Source organism: Numida meleagris, chromosome 1 (assembly GCF_002078875.1).
Source record: "Numida meleagris isolate 19003 breed g44 Domestic line chromosome 1, NumMel1.0, whole genome shotgun sequence".
Classification (NCBI taxonomy): Eukaryota; Metazoa; Chordata; class Aves; order Galliformes; family Numididae; genus Numida; species Numida meleagris.
In genome coordinates this window covers 179,199,174-179,222,152 of record NC_034409.1, presented here as the reverse complement: position 1 = coordinate 179,222,152, position 22,979 = coordinate 179,199,174, and the positions used below count along the sequence as shown (strand labels likewise).

The window sequence follows — 22,979 nt, the reverse complement described above, 5'->3', positions numbered from 1 at the left end:
CTTTCTGTCAATTCAGTGAATTAGACCTGGAACAACTCAGAACACTGCTAGTTGTAGCTTTCACTCTGGCATCTGACTTAACCAGTTTGTACGTTCTTTATGTTGAATGATCTGGCTGCAGCTTAAATGTGGAGAAGGTCAGGCATGTGAATGAGTAATCATGTGTCAAAGGTTGTATGTCTGAGCTTATAAATCTCAGTCCAGGAAGCTGCATACTGGCCAAAAATATTTAAAAAATAAAATAATGTGCTAATAAGAAGATATCAACCATAATGCGGAAAAACTAAAATGCAATTGAATGTGGGTGTTTGTAGTTACTGGATGAACACATCCAATACAATCATGCATCATTCATACTATACATTGTTTGTATGGGTTTCATCACTGTAGTGTCAGGATTAATCTTGCCAATGTTTGGCTGTATAAATGGCAGGTGTTCTCACTGAACTTCATGTCCAGACTCCTTTTCTGTGGAAACAGAATAGCACCTCTGAGATAAATATCTAAGACAAAAAAAATGCTTTTTTATGGGAGATCCATATCTGTTGCAGAAGCCTGAATGATTAACTTAGACACCATCTTCATAGACAGCTAGTTTTAAGTGGCAGGAATCCAATCCTGATGGTCAAGTATATTGGCTTATCCATGACGAATGATTTGATCATTTATTCTCCACTTCTGCTGTTTGTTGGATTTATAACAAATGCATTTCTTTCACTGATCCTCATACGAATTCCATTAGACTGAAGTCATTTTCTTAAAATACCCCCAGCATCTCAGCCTCTGTTGCTGTAGGGATCATAGATAATTTTTGGAACAGAATCTGTTCCTGCTGGAAAGTTACCTGCACCAAAAAAAAATGTATTTTCACTTCAGAAATGTGCAGTGTATAATGTCTGTTTTGAAAAAGATCTGTGTTATGCAGAGCTATCTTCTACTCCTTGGGCCATAACAGAAATATATTGCATATGTTATTCCTAAGTGCATTAACCTGCTAACTCGTCACTGTTGTCAGACTGCCCAGCAGAGAAAAGAGCAGTAATAATACATAAACAATGAGCACTGTACATCATAGGAAATTAATACTAAGTTATTTTCTGCCCAGTAATCCCACACCATGATTTATTACTGGGGTGCTGTTCTTCAGAGCAAGCTGCCACTTTGCTAGCTGTCTCCTGGCAAACCCCTCTGCAACAACTGCATCCACTTAGAGGGACAGGGGAAAAGGTTTCCCAGAATTAAAAGGTTTCTGGAAGATGAAAATTATTGGAATTCTAATTATAACTCTGTAATTGATCACTGAAATATTTCTGGTGAAAGCAAACAAGCAAGAGGGTAAAAGAAAAGGAGAGATAGAAAAGAAAACAAGCCAACCATGTGCATTCTGGCAGGAAAAAAAATCAAAAAATGTTTATCTAATCACTTCAGTTTACTCTGAACACACTGAGAAGATATATATATCAGATTTTCTTTTACATTTAAATGGAAATAAAATGAAGTCACTGACTACTGAAATGAAATTGAGTGGGGACAAGCCTAGCTGGTGCAGAAGGTGACAAATAAAAACACCTGAAGGACCACTGGACTTCCAAAATTGAAAAAGATGACTCGTGATTTCAGCTACTTGAAAGGAAGGGGCAGGGAAGGTAAACAGACTGACAGTGGCAGTGTGGTATTGGCAAGGAGAAAGCCTGCATTCCCAAATTCATGCACTTGCAATGTGCTTTACACACTTTGGTCTCTGGCAAGTATCTCTCATTGTCTCTGAAGAACTACTGATCTCTCATTAAACAGATATAAGACCGGGTGCACCTGGCATTGCTTCTCTATGGCTGATGAATTTTGTAGTGGAAAACATGCCTATTCAATGGGGAATGAGGGAAGTAGGGTTAAAAACATGAGGTTTTGTTTGCAAGGTACTTAGCTGTAGTATTGTTCCCAGTAAGTAAATTTTTGGGGATAAGCATTTTCTCATCTGATTTTACAGGAAAAGAGAAAAATCAACTCTGTGTTTTTGTTTTCCAACAGTATGATTGTCAGGTATCCATTTGGAAAACAATAGTAGTGTGCTTGATTACCACAATTCCACCATAAAACAGAAGTAAATAGGCTGTGAGAGCTGGGGCTGTTCAGCTTGGAGAAGAGAAGGCTCCAGGGAGACCTGAGAGTGGCCTTTCAGTATCTAAAGGGGAGGCTGTAAGAAAGAAGGGGACAGACTCTTTAGCAAGGTCTGCTGTGACAGGGCAGGGGGAAATGGTTTCAAACTTCAATAGAGGAGATTTAGATTGAACATGAGGAAGTTTTTTTACAGTAAGAGTGGTGAGGCACTGGCACAGGCTGCCCAGAGAGGTGGTGGTTGCCCCGTCCCTGGAGACACTCAACATCAGGCTGGACAGGACTCTGAGTAACCTGATAGAGCTGCTGATGGCCCCGTTCACTGCAGACTTTTCCTGTCTCAGGTTCGATTCCAGGGTAGTGAAGTGGAGCTGCTATTACTGGACACTGAGCAGTTGTCAATAGTGTCTGTGTTTGAGCAGCGACCCACAAAATCAGTTGACAGACTTCTCATCCCAGGTCATTAGAGGAAAATTCCATAGGATCACAGTCCCTAAAAAAGGAGGAACCATTACTGCATATAGCATCTTTGCATTTAAGAAAGACTTCAACTGTGTTTCTAAGCATTTTCAGTGATGCTTTTTCTTGTTCAGAGATTTCCTAATTTAAAAAATCAAACTGCTGAAAGTTTGATCTGTTGATAAAGACCTCCAGCCTTCTACCAGTTATGTTTGGGCTCAGTAATTTGTATTTTCTACTAATGATTGATCTGGATTTAAAGGTTGAATTAGTTGGTGAGGAAAGGTTATTACATATGTGTTGACAACTTCCTTTTCTCTTGTTTCTTGGTGTAGACCTAAGCATTTTGTAAAATAATGGTTTAATGAAAAACATTGACTGTGTAGCTCAGCTGACAGGACTTAGCATCTTTCTTGCTTTGCTTTTGTGAAGGCAGTAATATTCCACAATGCATGGGATGAAATTTACACATATCACTAAACATCCTGAAAATGAATCACTGATCTGTCTGTGACATAACTGAGGATAAACAGCAGATAGACAGAAAACAAATACCTTTCAGATCACAGCTGTGAGATTCATGTCTGCTGTCTTTACTTGGGCAAACACATCTCTGAAGTCTAAGAATTTTGTATAAGCAGAAGCATTGCTCTTAGTTTCTGTATTGATAGTATTATCCTGGGTTATTGTCAGGTTTTTTTTGCCATATAAAATATTTGCAGCATTACATAAAACTCTTTTTTTTTCTCTTGGCTGTAGCCAATTATTTTGACAAATAGCGATTTTTCTCCGCATGTGTAATTTTGATGCCAGCTGACCCTGTGATTGCCTTTATTCATTCTGCACAAACTCCACCCTTGTCAAGCTGTTGTATTAAAATTTCTTCCTGTACACTGGATATATAACTGTGCTGTGGATTATCTGCACAGGAATCCTGCACATCTTATGGAGATGTGCGCTGTATCCACTTACTACAGATTGCCTGTTTAATGCTCTATATGAAAGATATACTGACATGAAAACCCATGTCTGAGTGCCAGCTACTGATGAGAAGCTGTAGAAGCTTGAAGTGCCTAAATGGAGGCAGTTGCTAATGAAATATGGCAAGTCGAACCTTGATCCAAGGTAGAAGAAAAGCTTTTCTATGTGTTTGTCTGATATTTGTCATGTTTTATGCTGGGATAAACTCCCAGTTTGATCAAAACACATCTCAGTGAAGTTGTCAAAATGAATTAAGAGGGGAATGAGGGGATGTCAATTGCTCTTTCAAACACCATTCATTCTGAATCAAAGAAAATGTTAATTTGTGTCAGGAAGCTGAATTACGTAAATGTTGACTGTCTTTGTAGCAAAGACCAAGTCAAAGCTACAGTGTAAATGAAGCAGGAACCCCTATAACACTGGAGTAGTTTTAATGTACATCTATATATGGAAATGAATAGGAAATGAAGTGAGAAATACAATGTTTGGGAAAGAATTGCATCATGATTTGCTGAGATAATTACAGACAAAAAGGAGATTGAATATAGCAACAGGAAAAGCAGAATAATTATGTAGCAGTTAACAGGAAAGCTGTATAGTTCTTTGAAAAAAATAGCATCCATCAGGGTTAAAAATATATGCTGAGTACAGAAATGCTTTAACAGTCAACACATCAAGGATTTGAAGGCATTTTCTAAGGTGAAACACTGTTTCGTAAATTGAATGTCTCATTTATAAGATAAAATAAATTACACAATTTATGTATTCATTATAAATGTGTGCATTTTTATCTTAAACGTGTAATCTGAATTGGAGAATAAACTAAAACACAATCATTTCAAAGTGTGGATAGGTGGTGTAATAAAGAGAAGATACAGATTAATGCTTCAAGGACTGCGATTGTCATAGGAGCCAGTAAGGGAAAAACTGCTCCTAGGTTTGCAATAGAATTAGTATCGTATGTCCTAAAATCTTCATATTCTGATAAAAAATGAGCATCTGATTTTATTTTAGTGGGTAGCAAGCCTGGTTTTTGGTGGTTTTTTTAGGTCTTCTACTTTATTAGTTAGCAACTGCACACTCACAATACTCTTTCTGAAATGTAACTTACAAGATCATAGAATCATAGAATCATAGAATGGCCTGGGTTGAAAAGGACCTCAAAGATCGTCGAGTCTCAACCCCCCTGCCAAGTGCAGGGTCGCCAACCACTTGACCAGGCTGCCCAGAGCTACGTCCAGCCTGGCCTTGAACACCTCCAGGGACGGGGCATCCACAACCTCCCTGGGCAATCTGTTCCAGTGCGTCACCACCCTCTGTGTGAAAAACTTCCTTCTAATATCTAACCTAAATCTCCCCTCTCTCAGCTTAAAACCATTCCCTCTTGTCCTATCGCTATCTACCCTCCCAAACAATCGTTTCCCCTCCTGTTTATACACTCGCTTCAAGTATTGGAAGGCCACAATGAGGTCTCCCCGGAGCCTTCTCTTCTCCAAACTAAACCCTCTTGCAATCTATGGGAATCTCAGGCAGTACCTTTCATGGGGAGCCCGCCGTGCATTGGTGCCTCTAAGTGCATTGCAATGACAGCTGGGGATCCCTGTGAGCACAGACCATCCTGTGGAAGAGAGAAAGAAGGCACCATGTGTATCCACATCATCACATGAAAGTTTGAAGAGGTGAAATCTTTTGAAGCTAGTGGAAAAAGCCAGATAGCAATTAAAATGTCCAGGTATTTTGTATTCTGATTCTGGACAAAGGCACTTTATTTGAATTGCATCATTTCTATCAGCGTGTTGTTAACAAACATACCTGTCCTTGTTTTTTGTAAACATTAACTCTGGATCTGAGGTGTGCAACTTTCGTTGCTTTATACAAATTCCTCGATTACTCTAGATAAAAGGTGGGCTAATACATGCTTCCAACTTCAGGAAATGTTTGGGCAAGTCAGGGCAAGATATGCAAGCTGTCCTAAGTAGGCACAAGCTCCTCTCCTGCCTCTGTACTGCACGTCCCCAGTGAGACAAATTAGAAAAGGGATTGAGGCGAGTGGCAGGACGTTGTGGGCAAGGAGCCTGCCCTGTGGGTTCAGGCAGAGACCTGGGTGCAGATGCTGCCTTCTTTGCCTGTGAATGGGCTCAAAGGTGGCAGTGGAGGCATCAAATAGTATTGGCAAAGAGCAATAATCCTGCCAGTAGTAATAATGCCTCCGTGGTGCCCTTCATTCGTTGACCTCTAATCATTTTGCATACACTGATTAAAGCTATATAGGATCTCTGAAACAGATCAGTGTGATTTTTATTCACACCTCTTTTCTGGCATAAATACGGAAGTTACTCTGAAAGTAATGCCTCCTTATTTATTTCCAACAACAAATATAAAGAGCATAATGATTCTGTTTGATAGAGCAAATTCTCAGCCACAAAACACTATTTTTCAATTGACACCAGCGATGAACAAGAGCCTGCATGCTGCACTCGTAATCTGCACCAGTAGAGGTGCCCCACTGTCCCTATCACCACTGCTGAAACTCACTGTCCCCACCTCACTGTGCTCACAGCCACTGTTTGGTCTCCAGAAACATTCAGCAAGAGCTGATGAATGCCAATGGGTGCCGTTTTTTCTGCATGGAGGAATTCAGTTACACGCCTTTCTGCTCCTATGTATAAATATAAAAGCATGAGACAGTAAATTCTTATTGAGAAGCATCAAAAGTCACTTGGCTTAAGTGTTTAAAAAAAAAATGCCCACCAACAACAAACAACAAAGCATCTCAGTATCTAATCCACTGCTTTTTTTGTATAAAAATCTTTCTGGTGAATGAGAAGACTTGGGTATTTTCTTTGTAGTATCATGAGAAATGTCTGGATCATGACAGGATGAGTTCACGTGTATAAATCATATGTGGCTTATCCAGAATACTGAGAATCATTCCAAGAGTTCTGATTATAGCAATTCTAATTCTCATTAATTACATAATGTGCGCTGATCATGTCTAATAACAGAGGTAGGGATACAGACTTTATCTTATTCCTCTCCCTGCAGGAGCCAATATTAAGAGACATAGTATTGTTTAGGAACAATTCCTGTTTAATCAAAATAAAAAACAATTATTGTGTTACTAGTGTATAGTATCCTTTTCTTTTAGGTTATTCAATACTTCAAGCAATTATGGAAAAAGCAGGACAAAATAGCTGGCAAGTCAGTGCCATCTGCGTGGAGAATTTCAATGATGCCAGCTACAGGCGGCTTTTAGAAGACCTGGACCGAAGACAAGAAAAGAAATTTGTAATAGACTGTGAAATAGAGAGGCTGCAGAATCTCTTAGAACAGGTAACGCTCCTTTTAATGTCGCTGTAAGCACATTACTGAAATTCCAAATGAGATAACACTGTGCATTGCTTTTGTTTATTTTCTCAGTGGAAATGAGATTGCCTGCTCTTCCCTTTGGTTTTCCTTCATGTGTTGTGGGTCCACATGCCTGCCCTGTTTGCCTTCCTGTAAGATTCTTGACACAAGAGCCCCTTTCCCAGCACAGGGCTCTGAGCAGCACCTCCCTGCCTGATGCATTGCACGCTGGGGCCCTTGGGCTGGTAGAGCAGCACAGTGCTGTTGAATTACCATGGAGCCCTCCTTCTGTACCGTAAGGGGGAAAAACTAGCCTTATTTGAGGAAAGAAAAAAGCTTATTTGAATCCTGTATTGCAATTCACAATACCATGTATTTCTAGCTATAAAATGTTTTCCACTTATTATTGTTTATATTTAATCTGATAGTTTTATTACTTTAGCAGAATATTTATGAGCATGGAAAACAGTAGGATAAAGGTGCTGTTGAACTGGGAAGGAAGGCCATGTTCTTCCATGAGTTATTCACAGAAAGCTGCTGTTATGTGAAGAAAACAGTGTTCCAGGGAGATGGCTTGCACTGAGCAGTACCTGTGCCGGTGTATAAATCTGACTCTACACAATGCTTGAGTGAAGTCTTAAATATTGGAAACAAACAAATAAAATAATTCCTTGAAAGGAGCATTTTGTTAAGTGATGGGAGAGTAATCTAGGGTCACCTATCCATTCCTCAGTGATCCCACAGTTGGGATGCAGGGTTCGGTGCCTGCTGGCAATGCAGGACCTGCAAGGCAGGATTGCCATCTGCTGGCGGTGGGGTCTGCGCAACACTGCTCACCCTGGATCTTGATGCATCTGCTGCTGAAGTCACAGAAATAAAAAATGCCATTTGTGATACAGAAGTGCGTAAAATAATCCTCATAGGCATATATGCATCCCATTTTCTTTTAAAGGCAGAAGACAGAGAAACTGAGAATTAATGGTATGGCTGGTTTAGAAAGGACTTCTTCTATCGCTGTTGCCAAGAGAAAAAATAGATGATGCTGTATTGCTGTGATATTCATTTGCCCATTTTTTGTGTCAGTGATGCCATTATGTTCTAACACATGCTTTCTAGAGTTATGATGGAACTCTCCCCAGGTTCAGTCTATGCTCTAGTGAAACAGAACACCCATTTGAGGGTCTTTCAAAGTATATTTAGAAAGATACTAATCCCCTCAGCTTTATGTGTTTGTGGATTTATATGCATGTAATTTCTTTTACACAGCACGCAAATGTGAGTTAGAAAAAGTGTGCTCTATTACCAGGAGTCCTGAATACACCCACCATCCTATGTAGGTGTATGCACTGAGCATCCACTCAGTTGCACAGGCAATGAAGTCATTTGGTACACAATCAGAACTCACTGATCTCAGACATACATTTTATTCCCTTCCTGGAGCTACTATTCTTTATTATATTTTTTTTTCTGGATTGGCACCTGCATAGTCATTTCTTTTTGTGCATAACCTGTGCTCTTTGTTCAGATCATTCAGAACTGGACTGGATATTGATGTTAATGGAACTAGGTTTTGACCTCCTCTGACTTCACAGAGGTCTGGATTTTACCTACCTAAAATAGGCACTTAGAGCATATGTGACAAGTCATAAAATGCAGTGCTTGTCCTCAACAGGGTGAGTCAGACACTGTGAATCTGGCTAATGCCTTTGCAGGGTAAGCCCAAAAGCTCATGGAGTCCTCTTTCCATTAATTGTGCTGAGATAGTCAAAGGTGGGAGTTACACCCAACTTACAATGTTCCTGTATCTTAGCTGGTCATACAAACACATTTAGGAAGTCATTTGTTTAACTACTGTCTAATTTGGATGGGATTAATTTTACCTAAGAAATTAGCTATTCTGAATTTGTGCTGGTGAATTTTCAAAACTAAGTGTAAAATCTTTGTACTGTTATGTGGGCTTTTGGAGTTCTCAGTAGTGACCACTGATACATTTACACTAGATGTAATTATACTGAAGGTTAGATACTTCAGAACATTTCTGCAATTTATTCAGGTCATGGATTCTCTTCTCCGGCTCTGCAGAGAAGGACCTGGGTGTCCTGGTGGACAACAGGTTGGCCATAAGCCAGCATTGTGCCCTTGTGGCTAAGAAAGCCAGTGGTATCCTGGGGTGCATTAGAACTGAGGTGATCCTCCCCCTCTACTCTGCCCTGATGAGGCTGCCCATAAAGGCTGTGGAGTCTCCTTCTCTGGAGATATTCAAAACCCACCTGAATGCTTTCCTCTGTAATCTAACTGTAGGGAACCTGCTTTGGCAGGAGAATCTACCACAATGTAGAAAATGCAAAATAAGATCAGTTTTAAAATAATCAGTCTCTGGCTTTTTCAGTTTGTATGAGGGCTTTAATAACCTGTAGCAGACAGATACGATGACTTCACGAATGGACTGAACGTTGGAATCCTCTTCTCTATGTACACAGAGGAATTGATTAAGCTTCAGTGACTCTAATTAGCTCAACTTTTTTCCTGCCTGGTTCTCCTGTAATTGGGAGTCTAAGTTGTGACTATACTGTAATACTTTTCAATGTACAAGTAAATATTCTGAAGAACATTTAGGAAAAGTAATTACATCTAAGTAATGAGATACTATCTCAAAGTATTTTGCCCTTAAATTTATGCTAATGAAGGGAGAGAAACTGGCTTGTGGGCTTGCAGTTTCAGTCTCAAGTGACTGCCTACATCTATACACATTCACACTTGTCATGCCTGTGGACCTCAAGCAGTGAAAACTGGAGGCGTTTTCACTAACTGTGTTCAAAGAGTGAGCACATGGGGTGCTCTCCTGCCTGTATCTGGTGCCCACTTATCTAGCTTGGAGTCTTCTGCTCACTTTCCTCTCCCAGCTGCCCGGCTGAGAAAAGCAGCTCCTTGCCATTACCTCAATTCTTGTGCAACTTTAATCTTACCATTTTCATTTTTTTCTCTTATATTTTTCTTAGTTCGTTGGTTTGTTTTTTTTTTCTCATTTATTTTCTTCTCTCCATGTGCCTTGGTTTATGCAGAAGCTGTATCCACGCTCCATATTTGAGGTCTGTCTTCATGGAAAATTTCTCTCCTGGAACCCAACAATGTATCTGAAATCCAGACTCAAGAATTTGTGCACAAGCCAGCATGTGCATTCTTCATTATATAGTCTTCCTTTCAGATTTTTATGTTTTTGTAGTATGGAAAGGTGGAGTTTCATTGTCAAATTTCCATTCTAGAAAGTGATGGTAGGAACAATGTTAAATTCAGGAGATGCATTCAGCCTGTCCTCAGATACTTATGTCTGATTTATTTGGATTGCCCACAAAAAAGGTTTCAGTTTTCCCTCCTGAGGCTATGCCAAGGCACACTATTATGATTTTCTCAATAAAGCTATGTTTCTCTTCTTTAATCATGCTCCCCCACAGAGGACTACGCATTATCTGACTGATAGTAGAGATATTTGGGGTTGATAGAAACATTTTACTTGGTTTCCGTATTAGTGCCAGTTGGCATGGCTCAACTCAAAGCTTTGTCTAAGCTCTGGAAAAAGGCATCACTTTGAGCAAGGTTATAATTGCTTTGATTTGTTGCTTTGATTCATCAGTGAGACAGGCAGTGTCTTCAGCCTATCTGAGTCAGTATATGTCCACCTACTCTCAAAAATCTGCCGTAACTTAAGTGTACCTGGATAATTTTAGCTCTTTTTCAGATTTTATTGTCAGGATAGTGAAAGAAGACCCTACCTCCTTAATATCATATAACAAATATAATGAGGAAAACTTTTGGTTGCCTGTGAGTGAGATTCCTCCTCCATACGCTCCTCTAGCATACCTCATCTTCCTCCAATCCCAAGCTATAAAAGACCAAACACAAACATCAATACCTTTGCGTAAGTTTTTCTTTGCTTGCCCGTTTCCATCCTACTAACAGCCAATGGAAAAGACTACGCAGATGGTAAGGAAAACCTCTAGCTTCTCAATCATCTTATCCTTTCTATAGCACAAGTCCTAGACACAAGGCTTGGTGCTGCCACTGTTGTTCCCCTTAAAATTGTGAGTCTCAGTGCCATGCAGGAGCATGGAAAGCAATAATGTGACAATCTGTTACATGTCAGATTTCTTCAAAACTTTTGGAACATGTGCTTCCATTTTGGAGAAAGCACATCTACATTTAGCAGTTACAGAGGACTTTTTATGCTTGTCAGATATTTTTCTAAAACCTCATAAATGATCTCGCTAAAGCTCATGAAGTGTTTCCCCAGTTTACTTACCTGGCCCTTTTTTTTTTCATTTGTCCTTACACAGTCAAAATAAAAATATTCCACGTTTTTAATTAAAACATTAAAATTATGATTGTCTCTATTTGTATTGCATAAATAACTAGAAAGGGAGAAAAGGTCCCATTTCCTTATGTGCATGAAATTAAAGATGGTTTTTACCATTAGGTTTCCAGTTTACCGGGACACAATAGAAAAAAGGAACTAAACCAAAGATCTAGAAGGATAAAATGACATATCCACAGTTTTGTATAACAGATGTAGCTTATATATAGCTGAATACATTTCTAGTGATTCATATTCTTCCATCAAGGACCATGATGTCCTTGTTTGTCAACGACTCTTCTTTCTGTGAGCCACAATACATTCAGCAAGCGGTCTTGAAAGAGCACAAAAATATTCCTTTTGAATGAAAGGATGAAAATCACTAAGAGAGATGGAAAATTCTCTGCTTGTGCGTCACTTCTTTCCAAGTTATGTTTCTAATGTGCTTCCCCGAAATTAGCGCACAGAACTTTCTGCTTAAGATGTAACTGATATTTTAAAAACTGTATAATGTTGTGGTTTCCGTTTCATACAACTAATCCACCAGTACCAGAGGAAGCAGTACAACAGCTGCACAGCCCAGGCCCAACTACTCATTAACTGCATTGCAAGAATTGGGCTTGTGTGTTTCTCACACTTTTCACTGGGAATTTTTCCTTCTTCTCTTACTTCTGTCCATTTTATTTTTCATCCCACATTCAGTGGGATTCCCATCCAGTTAGTGTATTTGCATTTCTGGCTTTTTCACTGAAAATCAGAAGGCAGGTCAGCTTAAGAATGAAAGGTATATCTATCAAAAAATTAGAAAATCATAACTTCATTCCAATTATATATTTACTGAATTTCTATTTGATACATAAAGAACTCACATTTCAAAATAAATATGCCTACAAAAGAAGTCTGTTTTTATTTATTACTGAGAGAGAACAAATTAAGGTAATACTATATAGCTATTCCAGTTGAATTTAAGAAAACCCAAGTCAGGCTTTGTTTGTTTGTTTGTTTAACATTTACTGATATATTATTTTATTCTGATTAGCATTTATTAATTGTTTGATTTGTATCTTTGCAATCCCAAAATAAGAGATTGAAGCTGCAGTTAGAGTTATTAGAACAATAAGGAGTAAGGACTGATACTCCTTTGGGTTTTGTGGGTTTTGTTTTACTTTTAGGCTAGTACTGGCACCAGTACCGTGAAAAACTTCCTCCAAAAATGTACCAAACAAGCAAGAAATAGGATTTTCTGTAGCTAATCAGGAAATGTTTGCAAATTGACCAATCAGGTAGTGCCCATGTGCTGGCTGGTGAGCAGTCAGACAGGACACTTAGTGCCTGGGTGCATCTTACCCTTTGATGGCAAAATCAGATGGATCTCTGTTATTATTAATAAGCACCATATAGACTCAGTGTCTTAGATGTCTTAGATGATGTCTTAGAGACATGATCCTTTCAAATATAGCTGACATTGTGCCCAGTGTGTTAAAAGATATTTTACTGGAAAATTGATAGACAGACCCACAAACAGATCAGTAGCAGAAATACAATTTCCGTAAAAAGCAGAACTATGGATACATAGTAAAATGCATACATTTAAGAACATGTCTTGTCAGTCTCTAAGATGTATTTATATATAGTTAGCAGGATTAATGTACCTTCACCGAATACATGTCATAGATTTCGTTTTTTCTGCATTTGCTAACTTTCAAGCTAGAGTGAAGTATAATAAAGTGATGAACTTCTGAACAGATTTGGAGAACAACAGAAAACCATTCTGAAGATTTCATTGAAAACGTGTTATTTGTTCAACCATGGTACTTATTCTTTTTACTTCTCCAGACACTAATAATATGTATTACTGGAGACACATACTGTCATTTGGTCAGCCATAGCTGATCACACTGCTATTGCTTACAGTTCATATAGTGTTCAGAAACGTACCTACATATACAGTGAGGTCAATGCTCCAAATAGATTTTACAATTAAGTTGAAAATTGTAAGAATTATTTAGGTGGCAGTGGATAATTTGTTAACTGTAACTATTTTTGCCTACTTCTATTGCTTTTTGTTGTAAATGAAAAAAAAAAAGAAAACCAAAACACATATTCAAAACCATATAGCGAAGCTATCAAAAACATGAACACTGCTGTTGAAAGTTAACAGTCCACCCTGCGGAGAAGGACTTGGGGGTCCTGGTGGACCAGAAGCTGGACATGAGCCAGCAGTGTGCGCTGACAGCCTGGAAGGCCAACTATGTTCTGGGCTGCATTAAAAGAGGAGTGGGCAGCAGGGAGAGGGAGGTGATTGTCCCTCTCTACTTGGCTCTTGTGAGGCCCCATCTGGAGTACTGTATCCAGGCCTGGGGCTACCAGTACAAGAAAGATGCGGAGCTCTTGGAACGAGTTCAGAGGAGGGCAACCAAGATGATCAGAGGGCTGGAGCACCTCTCGTATGAAGAAAGGTTGAGGGAACTGGGCTTGTTTAGCTTGGAGAAGAGAAGGCTCCAGGGAGACCTCACTGTGGCCTTCCAATACTTGAAGGAAGTGTATAAACAGGAGGGGGAATGACGGTTTACATGGGTGGATAGTGATAGGACAAAGGGGAATGGTTTTAAACTAAGACGGGGGAGGTTTAGGTTAGATGTTAGGAGGAAGTTTTTCACTCAGAGGGCAATGATGCACTGGAACAGGTTGCCCAAGGAGGTTGTGGATGCCCCATCGCTGGAGGCATTCAAGGCCAGGCTGGATGTGACTCTGGGCAGCCTGGTCAAGTGGTTGGCAACCCTGCCCATGGCAGAACTTGATGATCTTTGAGGTCCTTTTCAACCCAGGCCATTCCTTGATTCTATGATTCTGTGATTCTATGATTCTGTGATTAATGGCTATGGTCCCCTATCTATTTTTCTGATGGACTTCTTGCTGGCAGCACATATGAAATACCACAGAGCAAATAAGTTACCAGGAACAAGACTGGAATCTTACAGTTGAGTTTTATTTTTAGGCAGATTTAGATCTGGTTTTGAAATTCAGACTATGAAATACTGATGCAAACAGACCTATTCTACAAACAGTCATAGAATAGCAGAATGGTTTGGAACAAACCTCTGAATGTCATCTGGACCAAACCCTTCTCAAGGGAGCAAGCTTAGATTAATTACTCAGGCCCCAGCCTGTCAAATTTTGAACACTTCCAGGGATGGAGATCATAGAAACATATCACAGAATTATAGAATGTCTTGGGTTGGAAGGAACCTTCAAACCCATCCAGTTCCAACCGCCCTGCTGTGGACGGGGTTGCCACCCACCAAATCAGGCTGCCCAGGGCCTCGTCCAACTTGGCCTTGAACACCTCCAGGGTTAGGGTATCCACAGCTTCTCTGGACACTGTGCCAGTGCTTCTCCACACCCTGAGTAGAGAATTTTCCTGTAACATCTAACCCTTTCTTCTAAATCTCCTTTCTTTTAAGTCATTCCCCCATGTCCTGTCACTATCAGATCATGTAAAAAGTTGGTCTCCATCTTGTTTAGAAGCACACTTTAAATACTGAATGGCTGCGATGAAGTCCCTCCAGAGCCTTCTCTTCTACCAGAATCCCCAGGACCTTTCCTGTAAAACTTATTCCTAGCCTGTGTGTGCCCTACGTTCCTTGCTCTCATTGCTGAGTCAGGAGAAGGGTCTGGACAAAAAATAGGACACGGATCTACACAGGTAACCTCATTTGCTACTTGTTCCTCTGTTTGCACAGAGATAAAGATACCTTATGGGTAGGGGAACTATGTATCACCACTGCACCTTGCAAATCTATGTTTTGCTTGCATCAGCAAGAGCTAGAAGGAATACCAGGGTGATCAGATCAACCTCTGTGCTGCTGCAAGTGTCTACATCTAAAACATTCTTCACTAGGAGGGCACCTGTTTCTCCAGAATTTTGGCTCCTCATTTCCTGCTACTAAAAGCTCTGCTACAATCTCTGTAATTTATCATATTTATATTGAGTAGATTTTAACTAGTGTTTGAATTTAACCATATCTACATGATGACCTTCATGCAAAGCACGGCCAAGTAAAGGCAACAGTATGTGCTAGCTGTGAGTGCACTTGCCTGGGACTTCTGTGTCTACTCCATTCCAGAAGAGCATGTCATTACTCCTGATTTGCATATTCCCGAAGTTTCTGTGTCTGTACATACAAGTATGTACAAAAACATATGCACATAGCCATGTACAGAACTTGATTCAGAAAAAAAAGAAAAAAACCCTCCTTTCTGGAAGAACAGCAATGAATTTCCTTTCCTTTCTACTGTCTATTGCAGCTCTGTCTTCTCCCACCATCTCCATCTCACAAAGTTCAAAGTTCTCAGCGTTCCATGTGTTAAAAGTCTTCCAAGGTGTCCGCTGCAAGCAGCAGCAACTTCTGAATTTTGCACTGCAATTCAGTTTTGCTATCAGAGATACTCCTGTGCTGCCCAACAGACTGCTCCCAGTCTTCTTCTCCTTCCCAACCCTCCTTCATAAGAGCTAACTGGAATATTTCCCAGTAGATTTCTCAGCTCTGTCAGCACTCTGCATCATCAAGATGAAGCGTCTCTGCTCGTCCAGGGCTGAATTTGCCTTTAAACAGAGGTGAAAACTGCTGTGCAGCATCTGGCATGTATTTAATGCTTCAGTGTACACAGCTGAATTTATACATAATCATAAAAAGGGCATTCACTCTATTTTGTAATACTAAAAATAAAACAGAGGTGTAAAGTTGTCATGTAGCAAAGTACTAGTATTGCTAATCTTATCTTGTAAAAATTACAAGCCAGTAAACTCTAATTAATAGCATGTAACAATATGTATTATCAAGCATGGCAGGGAAGTAGCTGCATGGTGTCTTGGACTCTGTTCATAACTGTCTGAGTAACTCTGTTTTTCTGTGTATTTTTTCCCATATCTGATCCTCAGCTTCCCCAGCCTTAAAGAAAGAGTCTTGAGGTACACAGCCAGAAAGTCCCATGTTAGTGTTAGCACTCCAAACCAAATCTGTCTGATGGGTAAGATGGAGCAGATTGTCATTGGAACAATTGATTATTATTGTTACTGGCAAAATGAAAGTAAATAAATGCGTGAGTGGTGAAAAATACAGAAACTGACATATTCCACTTCTTCTTGTTCTGATTGCAATATTTTGCCACTGGCATGCTAAACCTGAAAAAGCAATGTTTGATTGCTGAAGCTTTCAATATTGGTAAAGCAGAAATTTTTGCTGTTTTAAAAAATATGCTTTTTCTTAGCTTAATTTTCAGTGTGTCTGCTAACTGACGCTGGAAACTGACATTTTTACAAGGATATTTAGACCAATTAATTGAGAATAATAAATTGAAGCAGAATACTCACAGAGAAGCAGAAATTAACCAGATACATGAATTCAGCAGTACATGAGCTCAATCATTCCTCTACAGTCTCCTCTGATTGAAATATACAGGCATGGATGATCACTAGCTCAACACGTACAAGTATTTATCAAGAGATTTTCTTTTTTTTTACATGTTTAATTGCATAATGAGGATTTATTTATCCCTTGAGTTGAAAGTGCCGTGAACTTGCCTAGTCTCTCCTTGTCTCCACATTTTCTGTTCATCCTTTTGTTTTAGATGAACAAAATGTAGGCTTAGTTCTTCTCATAGAGGAACGCAGAAGCAGATCATCAGCCAAAGAATTTGGTGCAGGCACAACACACTAATTTGGGCCAGAAGCAGCATCATTGGACTTAGGACGCTTCAGGGCCATAGTAGCAGCACTCTGTGTCTCTTCTTTGTCCAAAAGGTTTGGAGAGATCCATAATGCGCCTTTTCCTCATCATTCCTGTCCCTTTTTATTTGTTTGCTTTTCCCCTAGAGGTCTATGGAGTTGCTTATAACTCTGATGTCAATGTAACCTGATAGCTCTTTGGGGCAGCCAGCTGCTAGCACTGCTACCAGCGTCTTCCTCACCCTGCAGTCAGCAGGGGCTCCCTGCCTAGGTTCATCTTCTATAGAGCAGCTGGGATTTTGCACACAGTAATTGGCCCACACCACAAAGTAATACAAATACATTTTGTCACTGCACAGCAAACTGATGAGGTTTGGACCCAAGAAATAGCTCATTTCATGAACAAGCAAATAGACAGTAGAAGACAAAGGATGAATACAAATGGTTTGTGAGATTCTTAAAGTGACCTTCTTCTCACAGTCTTCCTGCCTCTCCCTCGCTGCCCATCCCCGGCCGTGTCACCGATGTTCAGCCACCCAGCCAGCTCCGCACCCACTGCGCAATGCAGGAAGAAACACGTAGATTGTGGAGAGACACCTCTGCTTTGTCCATTGCCTTCTTGTACACCCAGCCTCTGTGGTGATTTTAGGCTTTTAAATGTCCACCATTTCCCCAGCTATAGTGCCCTTTTGAGAGCAATAGCTTTTAAAATTAAGCATGTTTTTCAGTGGCATTTTTACAGCTTTCTAACAGATTTATCCTTGCATCAGATACTGTATAAAATCCCATTTCAGTTGTGGTTTATATCATCACTGTTTCTGCCACAGTATTTCAGGTCAAGTCTCAATCTTCCATCTTTAACAAGTCTCTAGCCTTTTTATATTGTGTTAGACAGACTTCATTTTATTGCATGTGTTCTTTTTCTTAAGGAAGCGGATTGTGTGACAATTCCAAAGAGGAGAACCCTTTTTAATGTCCCACTGGTAATGAACAGCTATCACCCTTTGAAGAGATTTAACTGAAAAGAAATTCTTTCCACACTACCTTTACTGACCTTCATCTGCTGGAAACCATAATGAGAGAGATTTCATGCTATGGAAGTTAAGCATTCTTTTAAAATGAGTTATATGCAGTATCCATTTCTGTGGCAGTGAAGGGCAGAGACTGACTTGGGGCCTGATTCTCTGCTCAGACACTGATGTAAGTCTGTAAACAGCTTTATCAAAGTTTGTGAACATACCAGTCCTGGAGGGAATAAAAGCAACAAATAAGAGAGAGAGAGAATAAAAGCAGACACTTAGACCTCTTCTTCTTTTTGATAATGGAATAGTTCCTGAATTTCCTGCACCGGACTATTGTTCAGCTAAATATAAAGAATAGTGTTGCCTGGTAAAGTCAGAAAGTCCTGAGTTGTATATAACGCCTAAGTTCTGCTTTTACCACACTTGAAAGTCAACAGTGTAATTCTAGTTACTGTGATTATCACTTGACATTACTGACATCAGAATAAGGCATACTAGATCAACAAGAAAAAGTTCTCGCAATACACTGTTCTAACACACAAATGCATTTAATAATGTGAATGACTTTCAATAGAGCCTAATACTGTTTTATATTTTTTTTAAGTTCATCTTTTTGTGGACTTAAAGACACACATACAAAATGATCTTTGAAAAAAAAAAAAAAGTTGCATTAGATTCTTAAACGGCACTGATGGCTGATGTCCTTAGTATTTCATTTTGTTTGGTTCCCTGTTTCCACATTTACTGAAACAAAATACTAATAGTGTAAGTACTGGTTAATACATTAAGTGACTTTTGTTGTCTTTCATATTAACAATAATTTGGGGAGCAAATTGTGCTTCCTTATTCATTCTTCTTCAGAAGTGTTGCTTATTTAATAATTTCTTCAGTTGTACATACAAGTTTAAAAGAGCTCCAACCCTCAGTGCTAGCGACCTTGCTCACTGGATTACAGCATGCACGTGCCCCAAAGCCAGCGCAGCACCCCACTTTCCCCTGCTCTCATCCTTCCTCACAGAAGTCATAAGCCAGTTCACCTTGCCCAACACTTTCTTCCCAAAATCTCCCTGAAGGAAGCTGAGGTCACCTTGAACTCTCAACACAGTGAAAGCCAGGTGTAATATCTATGTGTGTGCTGTTAAGGAGAAGTCAGAGTGGGAGCGTAGAGCAAAAATAAGTATTTAAGAATTGAAGTGAAGTAGTAGTATATGAGGGGAAGGAATGGATCTGGCCCCTGTTGCTCTGATTGTCAGCACCAGTTCATTTTTTAACCAAAGGATACTTTGGTGTGCACAGGGTCCTCACTTCATGCCATACCAGCAGTTTCGTGATGTGTGATTATTATGTGACTGGCAAAGCCCCTCATTGCTTTCCTGCCCTCCCAGGCTCTGTGCCAGGCTGGGTGCAGGCTGCACCAGGGCCGCTCACTAGCAGGGCCACCACACGGGCCTGCGACACCTCACCCTCTCTTCAGGGCCTCCATTTTGAAATTAAGATGGTTCCCAGTACCCCACCTCACACCACAAGTGTGCCTGCCACCTGTCCCACAGATGCTGAGGGCTTCTGTAGGAGAGTAGTGCCCATAGGCACATGCAGCATCTTAATTTTATTCAAGAATGTGCTTTTTGGAGTGAATCTCCTGATTGTGGACATTTATTTTATGTTGTGTTTCACATCAGGGGTGTCCTGTGGCCTCTAAATACATCAGTTTCTTCTGGGTGATGCCAAATGAGAAGATGTGCCCTAGATGTGCACCAGCTCCCACTGTGAGTCCAGAGAGCAGGTTAGAGACAATCAAGAGTAAAAGCCTGAGCCATGCTTGGAATGGATGCCATCTCCCAAGTGCAAACATTTGTTCTGCGTACACTCTATCCTATGGAGTTTGCTATAATGGAGATGATAGTGCAACTCTGCCCTTTCTTGCCCATTGTTACAGAGCTTGGCCGTTTGGTCGAATTTGGGAGTGTACAAGGAGGCATGTGGTGTTTTAAGGTATCGTCAGACTTAGAGAATTTCTGTAGCACAATTTTCTGGAAGCTGATACTCTCATTTACCAAAAATTCAGTCCTTTTTTTCAGAGCAGATGTCTGTTTGTTTGGTTTTTTACCTCACTTCTCTGCTCTACTGTAAGAAAAGAAATACCCTTCCCTGACTCACTAGCACTCATGTCTTTACTTTGTGGTTCATGACTATACCTACTATAATGCACACAGAATGGTTGAAGTCTCATCTCTGTTAAAGACTGCAGTCACTGATATCAGTGAAAGGGTAGAGAAGAAAATGTTAGAGTTTGTGGAGCTCTTTTGGAAGCTCCTTTTCTTGTTAGGAAAGACTGGCATTCATTGCCTCAATTTATCTCAGTGCAGAAGTATAGCATAGAGAAGAGTGGTTCATCAGGTAGCAAGGATTCCGGTCCTATTTTATAGGTCATAAGCTGCACCTGTAAGTATTCAAGAGATAAAGATGGAAGCTGTTTTCACTAAACAGGCACTTTTTCTCTAAATCTTAAGTGATAAATAACCATAAACACTTTCAGATTCAAAATCGGAATTGTGTTTAGTCTTGGTTGAAAATGCAAGCCATATAGCATCATTTCTTTTCTCTGTCTGTGTGATCAACATTCTTAGGGTGAAATTCATCTCAGTTAACACTAGGGATATAAAATGTAGGTGCCTACATCAGATCTAATCATCATCAACTCTTCTTGTAGTCAGCGGAGAAAAATAAGCACTGTCAGGGCACAATCTGTCTAATTAATTTTAGACGTGTACTTTAGAATAAGATGAATCATTTCCTCAGAGTGCCTGCTCTTTCTACTGACTTTAAAGGAAGCAGAGACAACTGGATGATATGTAGATGTGTACTTTTATTACCTACTCTTAGAGACAGGCATTGAGAGAATATGCTTACAAAAATCTTTTTTTTTTCCATAAATATTCTGTGTTGTTCACATTAAATCTTGGAATTCTGCAGTCATTTCTACATGCATTTGCTAGGAAAAAGCACAGAGGCAAGTCCATTTAATCATTTGCAATATTTACTTATTTTGACTATGTGAAAAACTATACACATGGAGTTGGTATACCTCAGCAGATGCAGTTTGATATTCTGTTTGTTTAATTTGACTGATACATTGCAACGATTGTCATAATTTGTATTACAAAACCACACCAGGGAGTAAATCACTAAGGGTGTTAATTGCCCAAGCTGTATCAGGCCCCGAGAGCTCAAAGGGAGCTGCAGTGACTTCCTAAGCTGAGGATCTGGCCCACGGTTATCATGTCACATTCATTTTAAATCATGTCCACTTATATTGAAACTGTGATGCTGTAGGTGTTCAAATTGCGGGGTTTTAATCTCTATTATTTTCCCTCTAGTAGGGAGGCAAACGTATTTTCATTACAATGGACTGTGGAGGGAGTAAAAGAATTACTGGTGTCGGGGATCCCATTTCCACTGAAGCCATTCAAGTCTCTCCTTGTACAACCAAGGATGCGAATTTATTGTAAACAGTGAAAAATAAAAAAGGAACAATGGTATTTAATTACTGATCTTAACAAATGGTAACAAACAAATTGCTTATTCACTTTATTACTTTAAAATAGTGAAAATAATTATTACCAATCTGCAACACATGGCAAACTTTTACCTATATCTTATTTATTCACTTGAAAGGAAGATAAAATGTTTAGTGGGGATGAGTGCTTGAGGAGAAAAAAGCATATGCTTTTATGATTCTGTGAGTGGTCATGGTGGTGATAGGTTGACAGTTGGATTTGGTCTTAGAGGTCTTTTCCAACTTTTATTATCCTGTGATTCTGTCATATATTTGACTACAAATGGAATTCCTTAAAGTAAATGGTAAACCATTGAATACCATTGAAAATAAGAGTTAAGAGGGCTCTTTGCTGGCAGTAAACACAAGCTGCATGGTATCGCAGGTATTACTACGAGTTTATTTAATAAGAACACTTTTAAAGTCTAACAAATCTATTAGCACCATTTTCTACTGACATAGAAGAACAGATATATTCTCCTAATAGAAGATATTCTCTCCTCATTTTTGGTTTTCAGAACATTAGGTAGGCATACTGTCATAGAAATGACAGTAATACTGGTACCAGGCATGGGTTGGTGTTGGTTTCGTCTAATCCCTGTTGTTGAGCTTGCCGTATCAGGACCATAACACATCAGGAGTGTTCCCCTGCTGCATCACTTGACGTTAGATGTTGGCTAAAGGCTCAGACATGTATTGCTTCCCCTTGGGACCAAGTGCTGTGTTGTCCCTCGCCTCCTGCCTCACCCGAAGACCCTCACAGCTGGAGACAAGGGGCTTTCACAGCAGCAAGCCTGGCTGCCTGTTCTTGCTCTGTCCTTGCTCATTCCCACTGCTGAATCTTCAGTTTATTACTGAGAACTGAGTAACACTCAGAGTACTTGACCACCTCAAGGGCAAACAGCTTTGATCCCAAGAGGCGAAAACCCAGTTTGATTCATAAATGCTGCACTCATTTGAAATGAAAAGGTACATTAGCAGGTAGGCTTTCTAGCTAATGTGTGACCTCCTGCTTCTGAATTTGTGTCCCGCAGGTAATTGCTGTACTTGATGAAATAGTGTACTACACTAACATTTTCAATCATATGGAAGGCACTCAGATTACCAGTTCATTACTTTACCCACTTTAACTTTTTTTCCCATGATTAAACGCCTGGAAAGTTATAGCTACTTCATTGGAATAAGACTGTCAATGTTATATTGCTAAGGTTAAATGCTTCAGAATTTATATTTATATGGCTGTGAAAACACCGTATGACACTGGGTTTTTTGTTTTGTTTTGTTTTGTTTTTCTTTCTTGTTTCTCTCCTACAGATTGTGAGCGTGGGAAAGCATGTTAAAGGATATCATTACATTGTTGCCAACCTGGTAAGATCCTTTTCTAGAATTATACCCCTGCTGGGTAAGTGAAACACTCAGTTT

The 22,979-nt window shown here is 39.7% G+C and overlaps 1 protein-coding gene across 3 annotated transcripts in view; it reads left to right on the top strand.

Moving 5' to 3' along the window:
* Positions 1–22,979, top strand: part of GRIA4 (glutamate ionotropic receptor AMPA type subunit 4) — a 221,470-nt gene that overhangs the window by 123,351 nt on the left and 75,140 nt on the right. For all 3 annotated transcript variants that reach the window (XM_021380710.1, XM_021380726.1, XM_021380718.1), the window contains exons 4-5: positions 6,704–6,888; positions 22,872–22,925. In XM_021380710.1, the coding sequence (XP_021236385.1) occupies positions 6,704–6,888; positions 22,872–22,925 (239 nt within the window). The remainder of the gene's footprint in view (positions 1–6,703; positions 6,889–22,871; positions 22,926–22,979) is intronic.